We start from the raw sequence: 22,336 nt of genomic DNA, 5'->3' as shown, positions 1-22,336 counted from the left end.
CCCCCACTATCCACGTCGGTGTGGAGTTGAAAATAGAAAGTGTGGCGAGCGCAGCGAGCCACCGAGCCCGAAGCGTGGCGAGCGCAGCAAGCCCCGCGAGGGGACGCGGATACCTTCACAGCTATACGCGTCCCCTCGCGGGCTTCACAGGTATCCGCGTCCCCTCGCCACGCTTTAGGCTCGGTGGCTCGCTGCGCTCGCCACACTTTCTATTCTCAACTCCACGCCGACGTGGATAGTGGGGGTATGAAAAGGTCGTAGGACGCGTACCGCTGCGCTCGCCACGCTTCGGGTTGACGTTGATAGTGGGGGTGGTGCACTATGAAAAATGGCAATTGGGGGCATTTCACAAGTGTAATACACATTTCAATGCATTTCAGTGCAAAATCGGGTGCCATCGCATCGGATGCCAGCGTATGGCATCCGATGCGATCGCATACGATTTTTGAGCAAAAATGCTCAAAAATCGGTAAAAATCGTATCGCATCGTATGCCATTACATATGGCATACGATGCCATACGATGGGAGCCGTGATACTCCACAAGTACCAAATATTCTTTAATATACTATGGGGGGGGAGTATTCAAACCCGGATTCTGACTGTTGGGATGTCCTGACGGTCTGAACCCAGGACATTTTTTGTTCCTTCCGACAGGTACTCGACAGTCTGTATTCAATGTTCCAGCTGCCGAGTGTCGGAAAGTCCGCGAAAGGCCGTGAATTTGACAATCTGCGGGCCGTTTCCGACAAAACAGATCCAACTTGTTTTAAAGTCGGATCTGGTTTGTCGGAAACGGTCTTCAATGCTGTTGCCAACAGCAGTATTGAATAGAAGGCAGCCGCTATTTTCCCCGGCTTAAATAGCGGCCAGGTTTGAATACCCCCCTATATATGATCCAAGAGAGGCAAAATATCAGGGGTACTGGGGTCCAAGAAAGAGACCTCTCCTGGTGCACAGACCTCATGATTTAGTCCTCCTTGCACTACTGGTTTGAGAGTAGATAATAAGACATTCCCAGTTTCAGCCACAGTAATGAATAAAAAAACTAAATGAATGCTGCTCTACTCCTACATATTTAATTATCATGCGTGTTTGTCTAATGTAAATTTTATGGTTGAATGTATCAAATATTCTCTTTACAGGACTTCTACCGCGAGCACAGCAGGTGCTCCTGACTCTAGGAAGCAGTTACTGGATTGCACTCACCTATCTCAATGGACGCCTTCCCTCTCAGCAGTAGCTTCAGACACTCAGCATTGTCGGTTAAGCAGCAATAATGGAGTGCTGTGCTGCCCTTCACTGTCTGCTTGTCCAAGTTACCACTGCGGATAAAGTACATTTCTCAGGTGACACGGGACAGGATGTACCAGAAACACATGATAAAATAATCTTAATTGCAAAGACCAGTAGCACAATGCCATATATCCCAAATAAAGCCAAAGAGTGACCGTTAAAATTTGTATCAAAAAGATAAGAAATAAAATGATTGAATACACTGGTACCAAATGCATACACCTTACCAATGTACGGGCACTGCTTATACCCATTTAGGCACACACACTTGTGAGAGACGGGAGTGACAATAGAGACAATGAAAGGATACAGGATCAGAAGGGGAGGTCTGCACTAAGGGCAGATGCTGCAGATCTAACCGCTGTTTATGTACGCAGCGGCTGGGCTAACATATGTAAAAGCAGTGGGAGTGGTTTGTAGTAGACGCCCACTGACAGATTTTGTGATCCGCTGCTGCATTCAAAGATGCAGCATCATATCATCCGCATGTAACTGAGGATGGGCAGAATGGCCACTGGCTTCAGCATGCCCAGAAAACAGGGCAGATACGCTCCGTTTTCTGGCACGCTTTCTGGCATCGTCTGCAAACACCAGCAGCATGTTAATCGAGATGTGTTCAGTGGAAGGGATGACGGCAGTCACGATACCGACACAGACATTCATAAGGACGCAGTAATGTTAAGCTGGGGAGGGTTAGGTTTAGGGCAACGACGACTTTGGGTTAGGGTGCAAGAAGGGGGGGGGGGGGACTAAAATTAAATGCATATGATAAAGTTTGAGTTTTATGCTTGCGATTATGAATTGATATTCCACATACCTGTTTTGTACCAGGAAATCGACTATGTGCAGGGATGTGCGGTCCACTGATCGGACGGCCAGGTGTAGCGCAGTCTCTCCTTGCTCCTGCAGAGATATCCAGAGGGCAGATTATAAAATGTGTAACGCTGGGTATATCAGGACCATAGACCGGCAGATGAGCGTAATATAGTCATCAATTGTGTAACCCAACCCAATACTCTCATCAGAGTTACATAACCTGTGTGTACAAGTTTGTCTCTGCAAGTTTGTACAGTGGCCCTGTATTATAAATCCACACGCAGAACGCGTCTCATCAGTGAGGAATGTATACTATCACTTTATAAACACAGAACTGGGTCACTTAATCATTTTATCAATAGCAGCCGAGAAATGTTCCCAATAAACAATCCAAAGTTAAACAAACAAAAAATTTTGTTTTTTTTCTTTTGCTGTTCCAAAGTAGCTAATAATGATTTCATGTGTTTAAGTTAGTTCTAGATGACGCGTTTTTGTTTGAAGCCCAAAGCTGCTGTAATTAGCTACATGGCTTCATTTGCTGCTTAATTACAGAAAACCAAAAGGGCCATGCAGCTCATGGGGGAGACTTCTTCCCCCAAAGCTGTTGGACGGTGCTGTGGTGGAGTATAGCATTGCAAAATATACAACCACGGAGAGTGTTACAATATCCCGCCATACGGTTAAAGGGAAAGGGCCACATATGAAGAAGAGATACACGGTTAGCCACGCTGCGTACTCACATGCCCATTGGCTAATGGAATGGTTTCAGTGAGGTCCACGCCATCCGCGTACAGTTGCACCAGTGCAAATATATCTCTGGTCTTGACGGCGTCACACAGGCTGTGCAGTTTGGACGCATTGTCGATGTGTTTCTTCCTTGCATACCGTCTGTCAATGTACTTTGCAGTGATATAATCTTTCCTGGCATTCCTGAGATAGTGGGAATAAAATCACAGATTACACCACTAAGTAATATTCTTTTCCTATATATTCAAGCTAGGTTCTCCAGCTGTTGTGTAACTACTGACCCTTGTAACTCCAGAGCTCCAAATCCTACAGATTTAGGGCAGTACCGATGGTGTAATAGCTACTGCTACACAGAGCTGAGGGCATGGGTTTGCTTCCCACCTAACTGTGCAGAGTTTGTATATTCTCCCCGTGTTTGCGTGGGTTTCCTCCCGGTACTCCAGTTTCCTCCCACACTCCAAAAATATACTGGTAGGCTAATTGGCTCCCAAAATTAACCTCAGAATGTCTGTGTGTGCGTGTACATGTGGTAGGGAATATAGATTGTAAGCTCCACTGGGGCAGGGACTGATGTGAATGTTCAAATATTCTCTTTAAAGCGCTGCGGAATATGTGTGCGCTATATAAAAACTGGTAATAACTTATAAATAAATAAATTACAATCATATAACAATGTAGATTGCATCAACCAAGTCAGTATACCACATAAGGTAGCGAGTGATTTGTAATTTCACTGGTAAGGCATTGTGGAATTTTTAGCTCTATACAGTAAGAGAACCACAAAGTCTAAAGGTGACGTATGTTGGTGAATACAACGCTTACTTGTAGCTGCTAGCACCTGATCTATAAGAAAATCTTTATCTATAAATATAACTTACATGTCGCTGCTGGGAGCAGGTTTCACAGTATCATCTGCAGGTAGACACACCTCCATAATCTCGTTAAATGCCGTATTTCCAATATTTTTGGCAAGCTATAACAAAATAAAATGTATTTTCTTGCAAATAGGAAACATGTTCCACATTATAGGTGAACAGAAAGTCATAAAAATGCTCAATTAGAAATAAGAGGTGCAGCACAAACCAAGGAATCTATAGGTTACAAGATCTTTATGGTGCCCATACACTGTTTAATAATTGTATGCAATTTGGACTAGATTGCATTGCATCACAGTGCAAAACGTATGCAATCTAGTCCAAATTGCATGCCGTTATTGTACAGTGTATGGGCACCTTTTGTGTTTGGACAATGGGAAGGATGATATACTATGACACAAACCCTGTTTGCAGGCTGGAGTCGGTTTTATAAAAGCAGTGTGAGCAATGCCGAATACAAAAATGCGGGGATAATGGCAACATTTACAGTCACTGCTCACAGCGTGCGCGTATATTCGTTACAAATCCAGATTTATTATCTTATTGGGAGGCAGTACAGCTATGAGGAGGCTTATTGTATGTTCTTACCAACAGCTCGGAAGTCCCCAAAACGTCCAGTGTAAGTGACTGTATCCTGGAGTAATGTACACCCAGCTCGCGGTGAATCCCAGAGCACTCGATACAAGTTAATATGCCCAGGTTTGTGGAAAGCCAAGTAGGCTCTGAAACATTAAACAACATTCACAAAGTTACAGCCTAAGAAACAAAGGCATAAATGTGACTTCTGTGCAGAGGTAATACATACTGTACAAACAAATAATGCCAATGACTGCTTAACCCAACATTCAACCTTCGCTATGTACAAAGAATGTCTTTTATCAACCACAAATATACACGTACATGCACATTATACACTGCGTTGTCAGCACTGGACTTACACACTCAGGGCCTAATTCATGTTGGCCACCCGCCCCTGGCAGGCATCCCATGGGAACGCCCAGTGTTTTTATGTGGAATGCTGTGTGTTCCCTTGGTCCAGCGCTGTGGACGTCCCCAGCTGTCCTTCCCCGCAACCAACTGCTCAGCGATTGTGTAACTTGCCACAGGGCCGAAACTAGGGTTTCCGGCGCCCGGGGCAAGGCAGTCTTTTGGTGCCCCCTCCCCCCAGTGATGCGCGTCGGAATTTTTCGGGGGGGGGGGGGGGGGGGGGGGGGGGGGGGGGTGGCCTAATTTGGGGCGTGGCCTATAATCGCTGCTCTCCCAAGAGGCCACGCCCCCATTTTGCCGCTATGGGGGCATGACCCAGAGGCTCTGTGAGCCTCTAGCCATGCCCCCAGACCCCTGGCTGCGGGAATAGACGCTGTGCGCATGCGCACAGCGTTTATTCCCCGCTGCTTAGTTAGCAGCTGACAGGGGGACCGACCAAATGACGCCTTGTCCCTGGCGCCGGAGACCCCCCCCTCCCCGCACAGCCGGAGACCCCCCCCCCTCCCCGCACAGTCCTCTCACCGTCCATCTCCTACTAGCGCGGCTGCAGGAAGCGCTGATGACTTCAAAAAGACTTGCCGGACGCTGATTGGCTGAATTCAGCCAATCAGCGTCCGGCAAGTCTTTTCGAAGTCATCAGAGCTTCCTGCAGCCGCGCTAGTAGGAGATGGACGGACTCCGACGGAGTCAAAGTAACATGCCCGCCGCTACACTACAGCGTCCATATACACCGGACCTCACAGCGCCCCTCACCTCCAGCGCCCGGTGCGCGTGACCCTCCAGCCCCCCCCTAGTTACGGCCCTGCTTGCCAAAGCAATTCATTGCCGGGGTCTGCACATGCGCAAATAGGTCACAATACATCGGAACAGGGCCGAATTTGTCCAGTTCCGAGTGATCGTGAACAGGGCCCTAATTAAAACATATCCGCTTAAAATATTGCGTTTCATTGTGCCTTGTGCAGGGTAGTGTGATTACTACACACACCCCCTGCCACTAGGTGTCACCCACAAGTTGTTACATAGTCAGTGGATACACAGGCAGGAATAGGATTTACAGGAGCTGTAGCAGGAAATGAAGGAATTATGGGAAAGGCACAAACAATGGCTATATAATGAATGGTGAACATTGTAACAAAATTAAAGCTGGGTTAAGTATAGAACAAGAATACATGTGAATTATAATTTGTTAATATTTGTAAGGGTAAATAGGAATGTCTTTATATTTATTACAGCAATTCTCTGTTGCAGTAATGATAACAGAGAGCAGAAGCTTCAACAAAGCTATAAAGCAATATGGATGAATATAACAAATCAAAATAAATAAACATAGTTTCAGGTTCTAACATAACATTCCATATTCTATCAACTTGTACTTTCAATATAAAGCGCAATGGAATATGCTGCGCTATATAAGAAACTGTTAATAAAAATAAAATAAATATGCGTGGTGTCCCTCATCCATTTTTACCCAAGAATACTAGGCATTCATTAGTAAGTATTATCACTCGCACAGTTCGGACATGCTGTATATTATTGCTAGGATTCAGTTTAAGTGAATGCTACAACAATTGAATAAGCGTTTGCTACATGATGTTGCTGAACAGAACATTTTCCTCACGTAAGGTAGAAACACTCCACTCTAGAACGTTTGTCCCCCTCGCTGTGTAAAAGATGCTCAGTACTTAGTATCGCCATTAGAAATTCTATCGGGTATTCTGGGAAGGTGGTTAGCAGTAATGAGGAGCTTTATATAAATCCTGGACTGCCGCCAGCATAGTGGGAATGGAATCCCGTGGACAAAGCTAATTACCTGAAGAGGATGAACAATTAATCTAAGTAGCTGCTGCCAGAACAGCTTACAAGGCAGACGCAAGTGAGCCAGTACAATTGTGATATTTCAAGTCATTAGAATAATATCTAAAATGAGAGGGATTTAAATATCGCCGAGGATGCTTGAAATGCCCATTACTGTACCTGATGCTCCGCAGTCACAACAGATATTGTTCCCGGGCATTTTCTGGATATCGGATATAATGTCCTTAGTCAGTTCCTGGACTATGTTGTTCTCTCCTGTGCTGTGGTCTCCTTTGAATGCATTGTTTAAGGCTTCTTCTTTGCTGTTCTGGAGAACGGACATCCATCTGTATTTAGAAGACCTCATTATCTCTCTGGGAGTCACAATAATCCGTATTTGGTGGACGGCGTACCGGAACCACAATGGTCACAGTTTGTCATTCTAAATATTCCTGGACAATGGGCCTGATTCCATTATGTACCGTATTGCCCATACTAATCCAAATCAAGCCCAACGTACCCATTACTTCTGCACTCTAACCAACTCAATGTACTGGTATACCCTGCAGTATTAATGAACCAAATTAGGGATTGGGGACTAGTTATAGGGGTTATTACGAGATTCCAACTTGGCAATGTGTAATCCTCACTTCCTGTTATTGTGATACCTCAGACAGACTCCTAGCTTCCAGGAGACAGAACGATAATCGATATCCATTAGACTCGTCTTCCTGCTTAAATGTAACTAATTCTGGTTTTTTCCCTATACCAGTACAGGTTAGGTCACATGTGTGAAATTCGGTTATAGGTCAACACCAGAAGTTTGACATGGACAAATGGTTGACACAAGTAAAAGGTTGACATGAGATTTTCATGTTTTTTTGTGTGCCAATGTGTAGATTTTTTTCACGTGGATGACATATTAGTGTACTGCTTCGCACAGTATGCTTCGGGGAAGGTGCCCCCCGACTGCCCCCGCTCAGCTACCACTGCCCCCCGAAATGTCACTAAAGCATTGTTAGGAACCTGAAAGTTTGACACTGCAAATGTACTGGGTCATACAGTAGACAAACACATTAGTGCTGTAGTTATGCAGAACATAAACCAACAAAACACCAGTGTGAGTGCTGCAGTTTCTGCTTCTGCCTTTAGATGGAGCCGTGTGTACAGAAACACATTTTCTACATGTTTGTTTTGTGAGTGTACCTGTCATCTAAATACAGAGGAGTCGGCCACTTTGGCTACTGAACCAATATCCTTTCAAATGCGGCCAATCAAATTACCAGTAGGTAGGGGGATCACTGGTAATTGGGGGACTTGATTTTCAGGCCTCAGTAACTATGGTACAACTTTGAGTGCCACATTGACAAAAAAAAAAGGTACTTATGTATTATCTGGGCTCCGGATTTTTTCATTGCATGCCACTACTTAAGGCATGCAATGCAATGCGATTTTTCATTGTAAAGGATGCAATGCAATGAGATTTTTAATTGTAAAGACCTGATTTTTAATTGTATAGTCAAACATGGGTGATTTCATACCCCCACTATCCAACTACGCGTGGAGCCGTGGCGAGCCCCGCGAGGGGACGTGGATAACTTTACATGTATTCTGCGTCCGCTCGCCACGCTTCGGGCTCGGTGGCTCGCTGTGCTCGCCACACTATATAGAATCAACTCCATGCGTAGTTGGATAGTGGGGGTATGAAATCACCCATGGGTGACTATATAATTAAAAATTGGGTCTTTACAATGAAAAATCACATTGCATTGCATTGTATGCCACTATATTGCATGCGATGCAATGCAATAATCGGATGCCCAGCAGATAATACATAAGTACCAAAAAAAAGGCTTTATTTATACCCCTTTCTCACTGCCGCAAAAACTCATGTTTTTGCCAGGGCAAGCAGTAATTTCCCGTGTCCTATCTCAGCGTGGAAGGGTCTTTGTGAAATTCCCAGGTGTTATACACAGGTTTTTTGCAGGGTTTTTCCTGGGTAATACACGGGTGTGTGGCAGTGTGAACAGGCTAGACCCGGGTTTTTCTCACAAAATGCAAAAAAGCAAGTTCATTGCATTGCTCAAAGCTGCTTTTTAAACAGCCAATCACAGATACTTTTTAAAAATCCAATCAAAGCTGCTCTTAGATGCCACACACTTGATGGCAGGCAGACCAGGGGAAGCTGTGTGAACGGGGCAGAAACGGGAATTTCCTGGGTCTAAGGTGCAGTATGAATGGGATATGTAGAGCTGAGATGCTCTGTGCCCCGCCAAAAACACGGGAACAAAAACCCTGGATTTTGCAGGGGCGGCAATGAGAACGCAGCATTACTGATTTTTATATATTTTTAATTTGCATAATGTCATACTGTATCTTTCCTTAAAGTGCATTTCTTCCATAAAAATGCCCCCATATTTACTTAGTAATATCACGGAAGCATTAAGGGTCTATGTATTAAACCTTGGAGAGTGATAAGCCAGCCAATCAGCTCCTAACTGCCATGTTACAGGCTGTGTTGAACAGTTGGGGCCACTTCTCCACTGGCTCACTTCTCCTCCCTTATTACGGCTTCATACATCTACCCCTAAGTTCCTAGGCTGCTTTTCTCATAAACCCAGGTTCATCCCATAAAATGGATGCCTCCACTGATGTGTATTTTAACCACAAGCTGCCTCTCACACTTACATTTGGCACTCTTGTTCATCTTCAGCTTGGAAATGATACGTCCGGTCATCTATTGGAAGAAACAGCAGTGAAAGACAAACAGTAGGCAGGTCTGCTGCAAACAGAACACATGCTAACAAGGATTCTGATTCTGAGCTATATGCTTGTGATACGGTGAGAAAATACGCAAAGGTCGCAGCCTCCGGGAATGGCATTAAGATGCCCACAAATAACTATGAAAATCCAAGTAACTGTGTACAAAGGTTGCGCATCAGTCACAAATCATTAGATTGTCACAGTCCTAAGTAAAAGGTGCCAATACACTAGGTCATTTCCACTGCGATTTGGCCACTTTTCATCCAATTTCATCGAGAATTCGGATGAAAAGTGTCAAAACTGCATGCGTTTGAGATCAGGTCCGATGTAATGCGTGGTCACGTGACCATCACATCGGAACTTAAAAACCACACGTGTTGCAGTATAGATAAATCGCATCACCCAGCCTTCAGTCGGCTTGGCTTGGATCGCATATGCACTGTGTGCAAAAGGACTTCTTCCTTCAGTAAAGCTTCCCTAGTGTATGGGCATCTTAACTCTACTCTCCCAACGGGAACTGAGACATTGGTGCCATGTTTTTTGCATATGGGATCGCAGGCGCAGGCTTAAAGTGCCCGGTACACGGTACAATTATTGTATACAATATCGCATCTCATCGCATTGGATAGGTTTTGCAATTCAATGAGATGAGATCTAGTTCAAAAAGTATGTGCAGTACATAGTTTCTGAGCTGTGCGATGAGATGTGTGACGGGAGCGCGCATCTCATCGCACAGAACAATTGTACCATGTATGGGCACCTTTAGACTCGGCCAGAAAATGGTTTGACATACCTGGGTTTTTACCACCACTCCCTCTTACCTCCCACAAATGGTCCCTGACTGACAATGACTTTGTGAACAAATCTACATTGCAACTGTCATTGCTAGCGGATACCAAGTGTGTGCAGTGTAACCGCGATTGCACTGCAGACTCTGTACCAGGCCCTATGTTCACTGGAAATCTGCCACTTCTCTATAAATTTCATAGAAATATGTATAGCACAAGACTATGGGGGGGGGGGGGGGGGTATCCTTTTATGGTCTGTATTTGACCTGCGGTAAACTACCCACTATTGGCCGATGACACATGGGATCCAGGATAAGCTCCCAGATCTCCTGGTGGTGTGTATCGTGAATTACACTTTGCATGCCTCATCCCTGATAATAGACAGCATCAAGGGGTCAGTACGCCGCATCAGGGCTGGGGCAGTAAATGACCTCTGCTAAGACTATATCCCTTATATTCAAAAAATAAGTGAAAATGGTTTCATTAATACTTGGCACAGGGTTCATGGGTCATGTGACTCTTAGCAGCCTTTGATGAAAACTCTGCAGCACGTGTCAAGGTTTGGCTATGTTGCTGCCACAGGAGCTTGTCCCTTGGCAAAACAGCGCAGTGTACACCAGAGCCAACGGTCTCACAGTGACATATTCAGATTAATCATTTATATAATTCCAATAAAGTTTATTTTATTAATACTATTAGTAAGAAAGGTTATTCAGATAGTATTTTTCCATGTTTACGGTGCCTCATCGCCACGTTTTTATATCCAAACTGGGCTCATAAGGTAAACAACATACTATGACCTTTGTACTAGAATCACCTAGAGCCATCTCCATAGTAACCACTTAAAGACAGCGAGAGAATGAATGGAACGTACGAGAGATGAGATCAAAATTCTTCTTCTCCTCGGGGTTGGTCTTCACTTGGCAAGTCAGAAGGTTCAGTTTAGCAGGTGGAAGGTTGACCTGATAAAAGAAAATACCTTAGATGGGGGAGATTCTCCAGTACGAGCCCATAGTGTTAAGCACAACGGAACTGTAAATAAATAAATAGTGTTACCATCTCTTGCCCAGAACAGCCACTTACTGTGCCATGGGAGATGGTGAGGAACCCGTTTTTAACAGAACATTTCCTCTTCAGCCAAGCCCTCCTTATTCTACAAAAGCAGGAGAGAAGTAAATGTATCAGTGGTACAAATATTCTGTTATCAGTCATAATGATAAAAACACAGGCGTAGATGCAGCAGTGACTGCGGTTCCGTCTGTGGCCCATGTTATTTGCACTGTGTCTGCTCCAGACCCAAGTTTACAGAACTCTCAGCTACATGTCCACTAACAAGGGAGATAACGGTACTCTTTACCTAGAAGGGCGCCCATCGTGGCCATCTCGGGCATTGAATGCACTAAAAAATCGGGTGCGATTCAACCGACGAGATGCCCGAGATTTCCCATAGGGAACAATGTTAAATGTCTCAATTGACCAATTTTCCTGTTCAATGCCTCAATTGACCCGATTTTTCCATAGGAAACAATGTTAAATGGGCCACAGAGGCCAAATAGGCACCCTGAAGTGTGAAATGGCCACCCCAATTGTTAACGCCACCCCACGATCAACGTCAACCCGAAGCGTGGCGAGCGCAGCGAGCCCGCGAGGGGCGGCGATACGCGTCCTACGACCTTTTTTTACCCCCACTATCCACGTCGGCGTGGAGTTGAGAATAGAAAGTGTGGCGAGCGCAGCGAGCCACCGAGCCCGAAGCGTGGCGAGCGCAGGTATCCGCGTCCCCTCGTGGGCTTCACAGCTGTCCGCGTCCCCTCGCGGGGCCCGCTGCGCTCGCCACGCTTCGGGCTCAGTGGCTCGCTGCGCTCGCCACACTTTCTATTCTCAACTCCACGCCGACGTGGATAGTGGGGGTATGAAAAGGTCGTAGGACGCGTACCGCCGCCCCTCGCGGGCTCGCTGCGCTCGCCACGCTTCGGGTTCACGTTGATCGTGGGGTGGCGTTAACAATTGTGGGGGCCATTTCACACTTCAGGGTGCCTATTTGGCCTCTGTGGGCCATTTAACATTGTTTCCTATGGAAAATCGGGTCAATTGAGGCATTGAACAGGAAAATTGGGTCAATTGAGACATTTAACATTGTTCCCTATGGGAAATCTCGGGCATCTCGTCGGTTGAATCGCACCCGATTTTTTAGTGCATTCAATGCCCGAGATGGCCACGATTTTTTACTAACGATGCCCACGATCAAAATCGTGGGCGCCGTTCTAAGTAAAGAGTACCGAGATAACAAAGCTGTGATGAACCATTGTCTCATAGACGAGATCAATGTTGGTGTATTAATTTATTTTGTACCAATTATTGGTACAATGGTCGGTATAAGTGTGCAATGCTAAAGATGATAGCTATGAAACAATCGCATTGAGAGGGGGTGATCCAACCACTGATCCAAAACTCTTCATATAAATGAATATACACCTTTAAGGGTAGATGTATGAAGCAGTGATAACGGAAGAGAAGTGATAAAGTGCTTGGTACTTTATCACCGGCCAATCAGCTTCTAACAGTCTCCTTTTAAACCCAGCCTGTTACTTAACAGTCAGTAGCTGATTGGCTGGTGATAAAGTACCGGACACTTTATCACTTCTCACTGCTTCATACATCTAACCCTTAATCCCATGCAAGCAATGTGGATGGTATTACGCCCATCTAGCATTCAGCCATGCACCCGCACCATAGTGTAGAATTAGCAGGTACTGACCCGTCACTCTTTTTGTAGAGGTAACCGTTCCTCTCCGTTCCATGTTCCTTGTTACCCTGTGGCTGGTGCAAGCTGTACGCAGCGCTCTGACGGATCTGGGAATCCTGAGCAATGGGTAAAGGCCTGGTGAGTACACTTTACTACTTATTTTTATATGAGAATTATTCAGCCAATCACATAACATAAATAGGTAAACAGCTAACTATCCATAAACTGCACGCCAGTATCTAAAGTCATAATAATATAGTATTAAATGGCATCTGTATCTCTTGCATAGTACACTAATTCACATTTTATTTTAAAACGGTCTTTAAAACCCTTTGGGGGGGATGCTTTAACATCGGCGCCCCCTTACCGCCGCACATCGGGAAAAATAATGCGGGAAAAACCCTGATAAGGGGGTTTTTCCCGCATTTTTAGTTGAGAGAATCTCCCCCTTTGAGTGCCAAGTGAATTTGTCAAAATAGGTGTAAAAATTGCCAGAAAAACATTGTTATTCAGCATAATGACCTCTCTATCTCACAGAGATGTTGGCACTCAAAGGGTTAAAATGTCTATAATGATTTGCGTTCAGAAACAAACAAATGGTACGATGGTAAAAACATTCAAATAAAATGAATGATTAGGTTTAAAACAACCGTACTTTCATCTATATATGAAATGCAGTGTTAGTATAGTGAATACAAAATAATTGGATTATTTTTCACAAATCACACATTTAAATAAAAGGCATTAAAAGTTTGAGAAAATAACATATACGGAAATAAAAACATGTGAACAACATAAAGCAGCATCTGTATATGCTCTCTAGTAACAAGTATGGGATATCTGTTCTTATCCGGCCTCTATTGAGTCAGAGTATATCTCAAGTGTTGGAAATGTCCATGCGAGGGGACGTAAGGGGACACGGTACACTCATACGGCGTCCATGTCGATGCACGTACCAAGCCAATGGTCCATACATACCCCTGTGATCTGGCTACATTCACTAGGTTTCTATGTCTTCCCACCCTACCAGCGCTTTCTCTGAGCCAGCTGAGCACAATCAGTATATCTATAAGAATAATTAGATGACAGCACTTACAGGTAACCTGCACATTCCCTGTGGGGCTCAGTCTCTTCCCTAGGGCTCTCCACTTCCTCTGTATTTGCAGAGTGCACTCTCTATTTCCTCCTTGGTTTCATTCACAGCTGTTTGACTGCACTTGGAAACCTCAATGTAATACAATCCTAATTCTGCTTCAGAGAGACCTTTCATTTTATGTGGTTAACCCACACTCAACCACTTCCTATTCCAAACCTTGTAGACAGACTAAATTGCTGCAATTTCAGACACACAGGGCCATAGGCGAGTCCTCTTATGTGCCAAGAGAGCTTGGCATTGATCCTTTTCATCCTGGAGAGGGCACCTGCCACAACCCATCTGGAAAATACATCTCTTTTATATACATGTTGCCTTGTTTTACACGGATACTCATGTGCAATCCTCAGATCACAGCTGTCTGACTAGACAAAGAGATGACCATTTACATAATTATCTGCCAAATGATCAGCCCATCTCTGGCTGGTCTGTAGGAAGACTGGGAAACTATACAGGGACACAGACAGGGACACAATAGTGACTGGGAAACTATACAGAGACACAGACAGGGACACAATAGTGACTGGGAAACTATACAGAGACACCAACAGGGACACAATAGTGACTGGGAAACTATGCAGAGACACAATAGTGACTGGGAAACTATGCAGAGACACAATAGTGCCTGGGAAACTATACAGGGACACAGACAGGGACACAATAGTGACTGGGAAACTATACAGAGACTCAGACAGGGACACAATAGTGACTGGGAAACTATACAGAGACACAGACAGGGACACAATAGTGACTGGGAAACTATACAGAGACTCAGACAGGGACACAATAGTGACTGGGAAACTATGCAGAGACACAATAGTGACTGGGAAACTATGCAGAGACACAATAGTGCCTGGGAAACTATACAGGGACACAGACAGGGACACAATAGTGACTGGGAAACTATACAGAGACTCAGACAGGGACACAATAGTGACTGGGAAACTATACAGAGACACAATAGTGACTGGGAAACTATACAGGGACACAGACAGGGACACAATAGTGACTGGGAAACTATACAGAGACACAGACAGGGACACAATAGTGACTGGGAAACTATACAGAGACTCAGACAGGGACACAATAGTGACTGGGAAACTATGCAGAGACACAATAGTGCCTGGGAAACTATACAGGGACACAGACAGGGACACAATAGTGACTGGGAAACTATACAGAGACTCAGACAGGGACACAATAGTGACTGGGAAACTATGCAGAGACACAATAGTGACTGGGAAACTATACAGGGACACAATAGTGACTGGGAAACTATACAGAGACACAGGCAGGGACACAATAGTGACTGGCAAACTATACAGAGACACAAACACGGACACAATAGTGACTGGGAAACTATACAGAGACACAATAGTGAATGGGAAACTATACAGAGACACAAACATGGACACAATAGTGACTGGGAAACTATACAGAGACACAGACAGGGACACAATTAGTGAATGGGAAACTATACAGAGACACAAACAGGGACACAATAGTGACTAGGAAACTATACAGAGACACAAACATGGACACAATCGTGACTGGGAAACTATACAGAGACACAAACAGGGACACAATAGTGATTGGGAAACTATACAGAGACACAGACACAATAGTGACTGGAAAACTATACAGAGACACAAATAGGGACACAATAGTGACTGGGAAACTATACAGAGACACAAACAGGGACACAATAGTGACTGGGAAACTAGACAGAGACACAGACAGGGACACCATAAAGACTGGGAAACTAGACAGAGACACAAATAGGGACACAATAGTGACTGGGAAACTAGACAGAGACACAAACACGGGCACAATAGTGACTGGGAAACTATACAGAGACACAAACATGGACACAATAGTGACTGGGAAACTATACAGAGACACAAACAGGGACACAATAGTGACTGGGAAACTAGACAGAGACACAAACACGGGCACAATAGTGACTGGGAAACTATACAGAGACACAAACACGGGCACAACAGTGACTAGGAAACTATACAGAGACACAAATATGGCACAATGGTGACTGGAAAACTATACAGAGACACAAACATGGGCATAATAGTGACTGTGAAACTATACAGATACACAATAGTGACTGGGAAACTATACAGGGACACACTAGTCACTGGGAAACAATACAGAGACACAAACATGGGCACAATAGTGACTGGAAAACTATACAGGGACACAATAGTGACTGTGAACCTATACTGTACAGACACACATGGTGTGCAAGGCAGGGAGGGGTGGGAGGGTAAAGGTGGATTATAGCACACAAATCATTAGGGCGTATGTAAGTAGTATAGATGGTCAGGGAAATCAGATTAACTTCTGATCCTATTCCCGGGTGTGTACTCATAAGAGGCACAATCCACATTGGAATACACGGTTTGCAGAGAGAGAGAATATGGTATATGTAGAATAAAACAGGATAGACGGAACTTTAGAGATTAGCTAAACCGATAACACTAGTAACCTTTATTCCTACTCCCAGACATGGCAACCGCACAGTTCTAGAATGAGCTCCCAGTCATATCACTAAGAGAGGCGGTGATCCAGCATGCAGATAACACAGGTGACACATATACTGCAGGAGAATTACACACTTACTCTTCTAGACTTCGGTCACAAGAGGTGAGAGCATTCATGAGAAAGAAAAACACATTCATGAGTTACAGTTTAGCTGGTTATCTAGGAATTAGTCATTACTTCAGGTATATCATCCAAATGAAAGCAGGTTAGACAGCTTTATAATGCTTTGTAAGTATCTAAGGAACAAACGTGGATATGGGCAGTGCAATGTGACACAGGGCTGCCTCTGCCGACCAGATAAATCCTCAGCGATTAGGATACAACATACAGCCAAGAAGAAGCCAAGAAGAAGCCATATCCCAGATCATTGCATAACATCCCTGCCAGAAGTAGTCTGACAGGGGAAAGTTCCCACAAGAGAAAATCATATACTAGCACCCACTGAGGAGGATTCTACTACAGACCGAATATGTAACGTTATATCATTTACTATCAGTGACACTATCATGATGGAAGATAGAGCGGGGTCGTTATAGAAGGGTTGTCCACCCTTAGAGGAGCCATGTCATTTTGAGTGCGCCCTTGTACATCCTTAACTAAGTACATTTGGGCTTGCTATAGAAGGTCGACAATGTTAAAGGTTGATAGTCAATAGGTCAATCTCCAATGGTGTAAAAAAAAAAAAAGCACAAAGGTCAACGCAGTAAAAGTTGACCATGTTTAATGATGACAGGTAGAAAAGGACGACAAAGTCAAAAGATTGACATGACAATAGTAGCCCCAGGCGAACAGGACACATAGAAGGACTCCAGTTGAATTTGAAGTGAAGGAAATAAAAAAACACAACTTACACTGGGTGACAGAGTTGCCTATGTTGCCTCTATAGACCAATCCTCTCCATATGTTGGTCATAGGTAATAGCCAGGGCCAGATTAACAATGGGGTGGATGGAGCTGCAGCTCCAGACCCCCACATAAAAATAGGGCCATTATCATAACAGCATGATGATCCCCAGACAGGCACCACAAGGTCACATGGTTGGCCATAAACCATAAGTATTAAAATTGCATTCCTATTTGACACATTTATGCAATGTCTGTACATTTATATATTTAGGGGGGGGCATTGAGGCATATGTGTGGGTTCTACATGCCTACAGGGCACTGGAATCACCTCCTAACTCTGTATATATTTTTAAACATTATTGTTATTATAATTTAAATTACTAAAGTAGACTAGAAAGAAAAATGAAATAAGTAAATGCTGCAGAAGGGTGCATATAAATGAAAGTTACCTGAAGGTGGATAAACAGGACGCCGGTCATACATCTATGAATAAAGGTATCTGGAATACTTTGCTCTGTCAGTTTCAGCAGAAATGACAGAAATGACTTTTTAATTGTTTACACCTACAAAGTTTATATTCTATTCTCTTGACATATATATACAGTATATATGGATTCCTCCTTGTAAATACAGGCCTAGGCCTAGCTCGTTTTTTTAATTCACATCCATGAACTATGGGGAAGAAAAAAAATGTGTATTTCTTCATATTATCCCCTATGTTACATCCTCAGAGCAATCTAGGAAAATGAACTCAACTGTATTAATTATGCAGAGCAATGGGAAACCACACGTATGTAATTATGGTTTTAGGGCATTTGTTTAATATTTAAATAAAATAGACCTTAGTTTCAATGACATAAAACGTAAAAAATACATGGAAGTGTCTCAGCCGCTTACACACAGCGAAGGCAGCTACTGATCAACAGAGCAGGAACTAGTGGAACCAATACGATACGGGGTACGGGTCATTAGAACTGCAGTTCAAAGGTCGACAGTCAAAACGTCGACCACTGTCATTCGACAGTAAAAAAAAGTCAACACGTGAAAATGGTCAACTCATGTCGATTTTTTTCCACGTCGACCTTTTTACGATCTAGCAACAGTGGTCAGCCTTTTTACCTAATTACTGCATACCACAATACGTATGGCTCACTGGCACGCCTACTGCTACTGCAGTAATGAGAACTCCAGTCTTGCGGGCTCACCTCCTTCTGTTCCACTTGCAGGGCAGTTTTTAAAATATCTCTAAGCTGGCTCAGTTGTTTCCTCTCTTCATCCTGAACTTGCTTGATCTGAAAGACAACATAGCAAGACACATCAAATACGTGTATTATGAGGCCATTTCTACGCAACGTCTAATCCCCGGCAATGAATGAGTAAGCTAAAAGGGCAAGAGGCCGCGTGGACAGAACAGCTTCAGATTTGTGTACAAAAATAGTCATTGCTGTCAAATCTGTTCCATGAAGATCTGTATGGAACAAATTATCAAAGGTTATGAGGAGCAGAAACTCTCAGATAAGCAGACATGGTTAGGAATGGTTAATCCGGTCTAGCCGCGGCTCTCTGAAGCATGAGATCGCATTTTCTCCAGGAGAGTTAGAGTGTCTTACCGATTCCCTGCTCTACGTAATTCTCAATGACCTGATGTGATGTGCCTGCATATCCATGGGCAAATCACTACGACCTGGGCCCAGGGCACCATACACGGTATGTCCTTTGGATCAAGACTAAAAAACGCAGCAAGGATTAAAACTGTGTGGCCGGGGTAGAAATGGATCCTGTAACCAGTCAGGCTTCTGGCCCCTACACACATAGCGATTTAGGGGCATTTTCGAAGCAATCTCACAAGATCCCATAGCAAATGCCCATACATCGCTCCCTGTGTAGGGGCCATAGCAATAGCAATGGGTGGCCCAGTGCGATGCTATCGCCCGGCGATTAATATCCAGCATGCTGCATATTAAAATCGGTCATGGTCAGTGTTCTCACCGGGCTAAAATCGATTTTCAGCCAAGCGATTTTCCCCATCATCGTTGCCCGTACACGCTGGGCAAAATTGCCCAATGTGTATGAACCTTGACCGGATTGGCCACTGTCATACAACCTAGCCGTCACCAGCATCCGTTAATCTGTTTATACATAGACTGAAGAGAACAGGATCTAGTACCTCCTTGGTCTCTCCTCGGAATGTTTATAAGTGGAACTTCAGCCTAACATGCAGCCACTAAACCTTGTACAGCACAAGAATCAAGTCCCAACAGGACACAAGAATGAAGGCACCCTCACACCTGGAATGTGCCCAGCCCCGGCTATTGCGGATACTTTCATTAAAAGTGGTTTTGTGAGCACATAACTGGGACGTCTCGAGTATGCATAATTACCATCAAACCTGCAGAAACCAGAGAAACACGTTTACAAAAAACGAATAAAACAGCAACATCAGCAATTAGTGCGAGGTTTTCCCAGCTGTACGGGGTGACTCAGTCTGCTTTCTCTGTACATAGGCACTTTGTACAGGAGCAATACAGGAACAGGCTCATGAAGTGTGAAGAGATGCTGATGGTGCACTTGGCTTTTCTACTTGTTGGGATTGGACAGATGTTATTTAGCTTAAATGCCAATTTGTAAGATAAACCGGCTTCATACCTTTAGGAGGAAGAGGATCATTGCAGGATCAGAATGGACATTTTACTGAAGGATTCTGTGCTGTTACACCAACTTTCCAGCAGGATTGATCTTACCTAACCCACACCCAGTATCAGATCTCTTCTCTGCTGTACCCTACACCTCCAGCAGAGGTCCTAAGTTCTAATAATTATGTGAACTCCTTTACAGTCTGGGGTTAGGAGTGTGAAAAAACTAAATTTGTGTATATTATTATTAATAATAAATGATACATTGCTGTTCAGTGTAATCCTGCACCCACCATAGGGGACTCACAAACCAAAGAGGAGGCTTCACCTGAGCCGCTGAGGTCTGTAATAACACGGCCACAGACTATTGCTTTTACATCTCCTTGCCATGCTACATTCTGCTGCTGCTCGGAGACTGTGCTTACACACGGATGTGCATCACGTAACGCCATATTCTCGGAGGTTATGGAAAGGAACTGGGAGTACATTTACATAAACCTAATACGTTATATTCTCACACTCCTCTGTGCTGGATGTATTTGTTACATTATGTTGTTTGTTTGGTGCTGTCTTTATAAATGATTGTCACTTGACCATTGTCAAGTGTCACTCCAATGTACCATTGGAGACACTTATAATTTAATTACATGCACATTTGTCATTTATTTCTGTTATTTTAATCAGTTTCTATTCTTATCTGTTTGCAAATGAAGTGTTACCAAATAATCACTTCCCTAGTGCACGAATAGGTATAAAGTCAGAATTTATTAAAGGATGATAACAAACCTTTTGTAAAAATATAGGGTTACAAAAAGCATTAACTTACATTTCTGTTTTACAGCCTGTGCCTGGGAATAGGAAGGTATAAATGTACTGTACCTGGGAATAGGAAGGTATAGATGTACTGTGCCTGGGACTAGGAAGGTATAGATGTACTGTGCCTAGGAATAGGAAGGTATGGATGTACTGTGCCTAGAAATAGGAAGGTATGGATGTACTGTGCCCGGAAATAGGAAGGTATAGATGTACTGTGCCCGGAAATAGGAAGGTATAGATGTACTGTGCCTGGGAACAGGAAGGTATAGATGTACTGTGCCTGGGAACAGGAAGGTATAGATGTACTGTGCCTGGGAATAGGAAGGTATAGATGTACTGTGACTGGGAATAGGAAGGTATAGATCAGTGGTGTCAAACTCATTGCCCTCCAGCTGTTGTGGAAATACATGTCCCAGCATGCCCTGCCACAGTTTTAGAAATCCATTATATAAAATCTGTGGGAGGGCATGCTGGGACAAGTAGTTCCACAACAGCTGAAGGGCCATGAGTTTGATACCACTGGTATAGAGTGTACTGTGCCTGGGAATATGAAGGTATAGATGTACTGTGCCTGGGAATAGGAAGGTATATATTTACTGTGCCTGGGAATAGGAAGGTATAGATGTACTGTGCCTGGGAATAGGAAGGTATAAATGTACTGTGCCTAGAAATAGGAAGGTATAGATGTACTGTGCCTGGGAATAGGAAGGTATAGATGTACTGTGCCTGGGAATAGGAAGGTATAGATGTACTGTGCCTGGGAATAGGAAGGTATAGATGTACTGTGCCTGGGAACAGGAAGGTATAGATGTACTGTGCCTGGAAACAGGAAGGTATAGATGTACTGTGCCTGGGAATAGGAAGGTATAGATGTACTGTGCCTGGGAATAGGAAGGTATAGATGTACTGTGACTGGAAATAGGAAGGTATAGATGTACTGTGACTGGGAATAGGAAGGTATAGATCAGTGGTGTCAAACTCATTGCCCTCCAGCTGTTGTGGAAACACATGTCCCAGCATGCCCTGCCACAGTTTTAGAAATCCATTATATAAAATCTGTGGGAGGGCATGCTGGGACAAGTAGTTCCACAACAGCTGAAGGGCCATGAGTTTGATACCACTGGTATAGAGTGTACTGTGCCTGGGAATAGGAAGGTATAGATGTACTGTGCCTGGGAATAGGAAGGTATATATTTACTGTGCCTGGGAATAGGAAGGTATAGATGTACTGTGCCTGGGAATAGGAAGGTATATATGTACTGTGCCTAGAAATAGGAAGGTATAGATGTACTGTGCCTGGGAATAGGAAGGTATATATGTACTGTGCCTGGGAATAGGAAGGTATAGATGTACTGTGCCTGGGAATAGGAAGGTATAGATGTACTGTGCCTGTGAAAAGGAAGGTATAGATGTACTGTGACTGGGAATAGGAAGGTATAGATGTACTGTGCCTGGGAATAGGAAGGTATAGATGTACTGTGCCTGGGAATAGGAAGGTATAGATGTACTGTGCCTAGGACTA

General features: G+C 44.0%; 1 protein-coding gene across 3 annotated transcripts in view; it reads right to left on the bottom strand.

Moving 5' to 3' along the window:
- The window catches only part of ASAP2 (ArfGAP with SH3 domain, ankyrin repeat and PH domain 2), a 136,275-nt gene that overhangs the window by 17,129 nt on the left and 96,810 nt on the right, over positions 1 to 22,336 (bottom strand). For all 3 annotated transcript variants that reach the window (XM_083178529.1, XM_083178528.1, XM_083178527.1), the window contains exons 9-19: positions 18,571 to 18,657; positions 12,824 to 12,927; positions 11,149 to 11,218; positions 10,940 to 11,027; positions 9,203 to 9,251; positions 6,695 to 6,861; positions 4,322 to 4,455; positions 3,737 to 3,831; positions 2,852 to 3,041; positions 2,113 to 2,198; positions 1,209 to 1,324 (exon numbers count right to left, since the gene is read on the bottom strand). In XM_083178529.1, the coding sequence (XP_083034655.1) occupies positions 1,209 to 1,324; positions 2,113 to 2,198; positions 2,852 to 3,041; positions 3,737 to 3,831; positions 4,322 to 4,455; positions 6,695 to 6,861; positions 9,203 to 9,251; positions 10,940 to 11,027; positions 11,149 to 11,218; positions 12,824 to 12,927; positions 18,571 to 18,657 (1,186 nt within the window). The remainder of the gene's footprint in view (positions 1 to 1,208; positions 1,325 to 2,112; positions 2,199 to 2,851; positions 3,042 to 3,736; positions 3,832 to 4,321; positions 4,456 to 6,694; positions 6,862 to 9,202; positions 9,252 to 10,939; positions 11,028 to 11,148; positions 11,219 to 12,823; positions 12,928 to 18,570; positions 18,658 to 22,336) is intronic.

This window comes from Crinia signifera, chromosome 3, assembly GCF_055691185.1.
Source record: "Crinia signifera chromosome 3, ASM5569118v1, whole genome shotgun sequence".
Lineage (NCBI taxonomy): Eukaryota > Metazoa > Chordata > Amphibia > Anura > Myobatrachidae > Crinia > Crinia signifera.
Note: the sequence above shows the minus strand (reverse complement) of the source record. Positions and strands in the feature narration are given on the sequence as shown.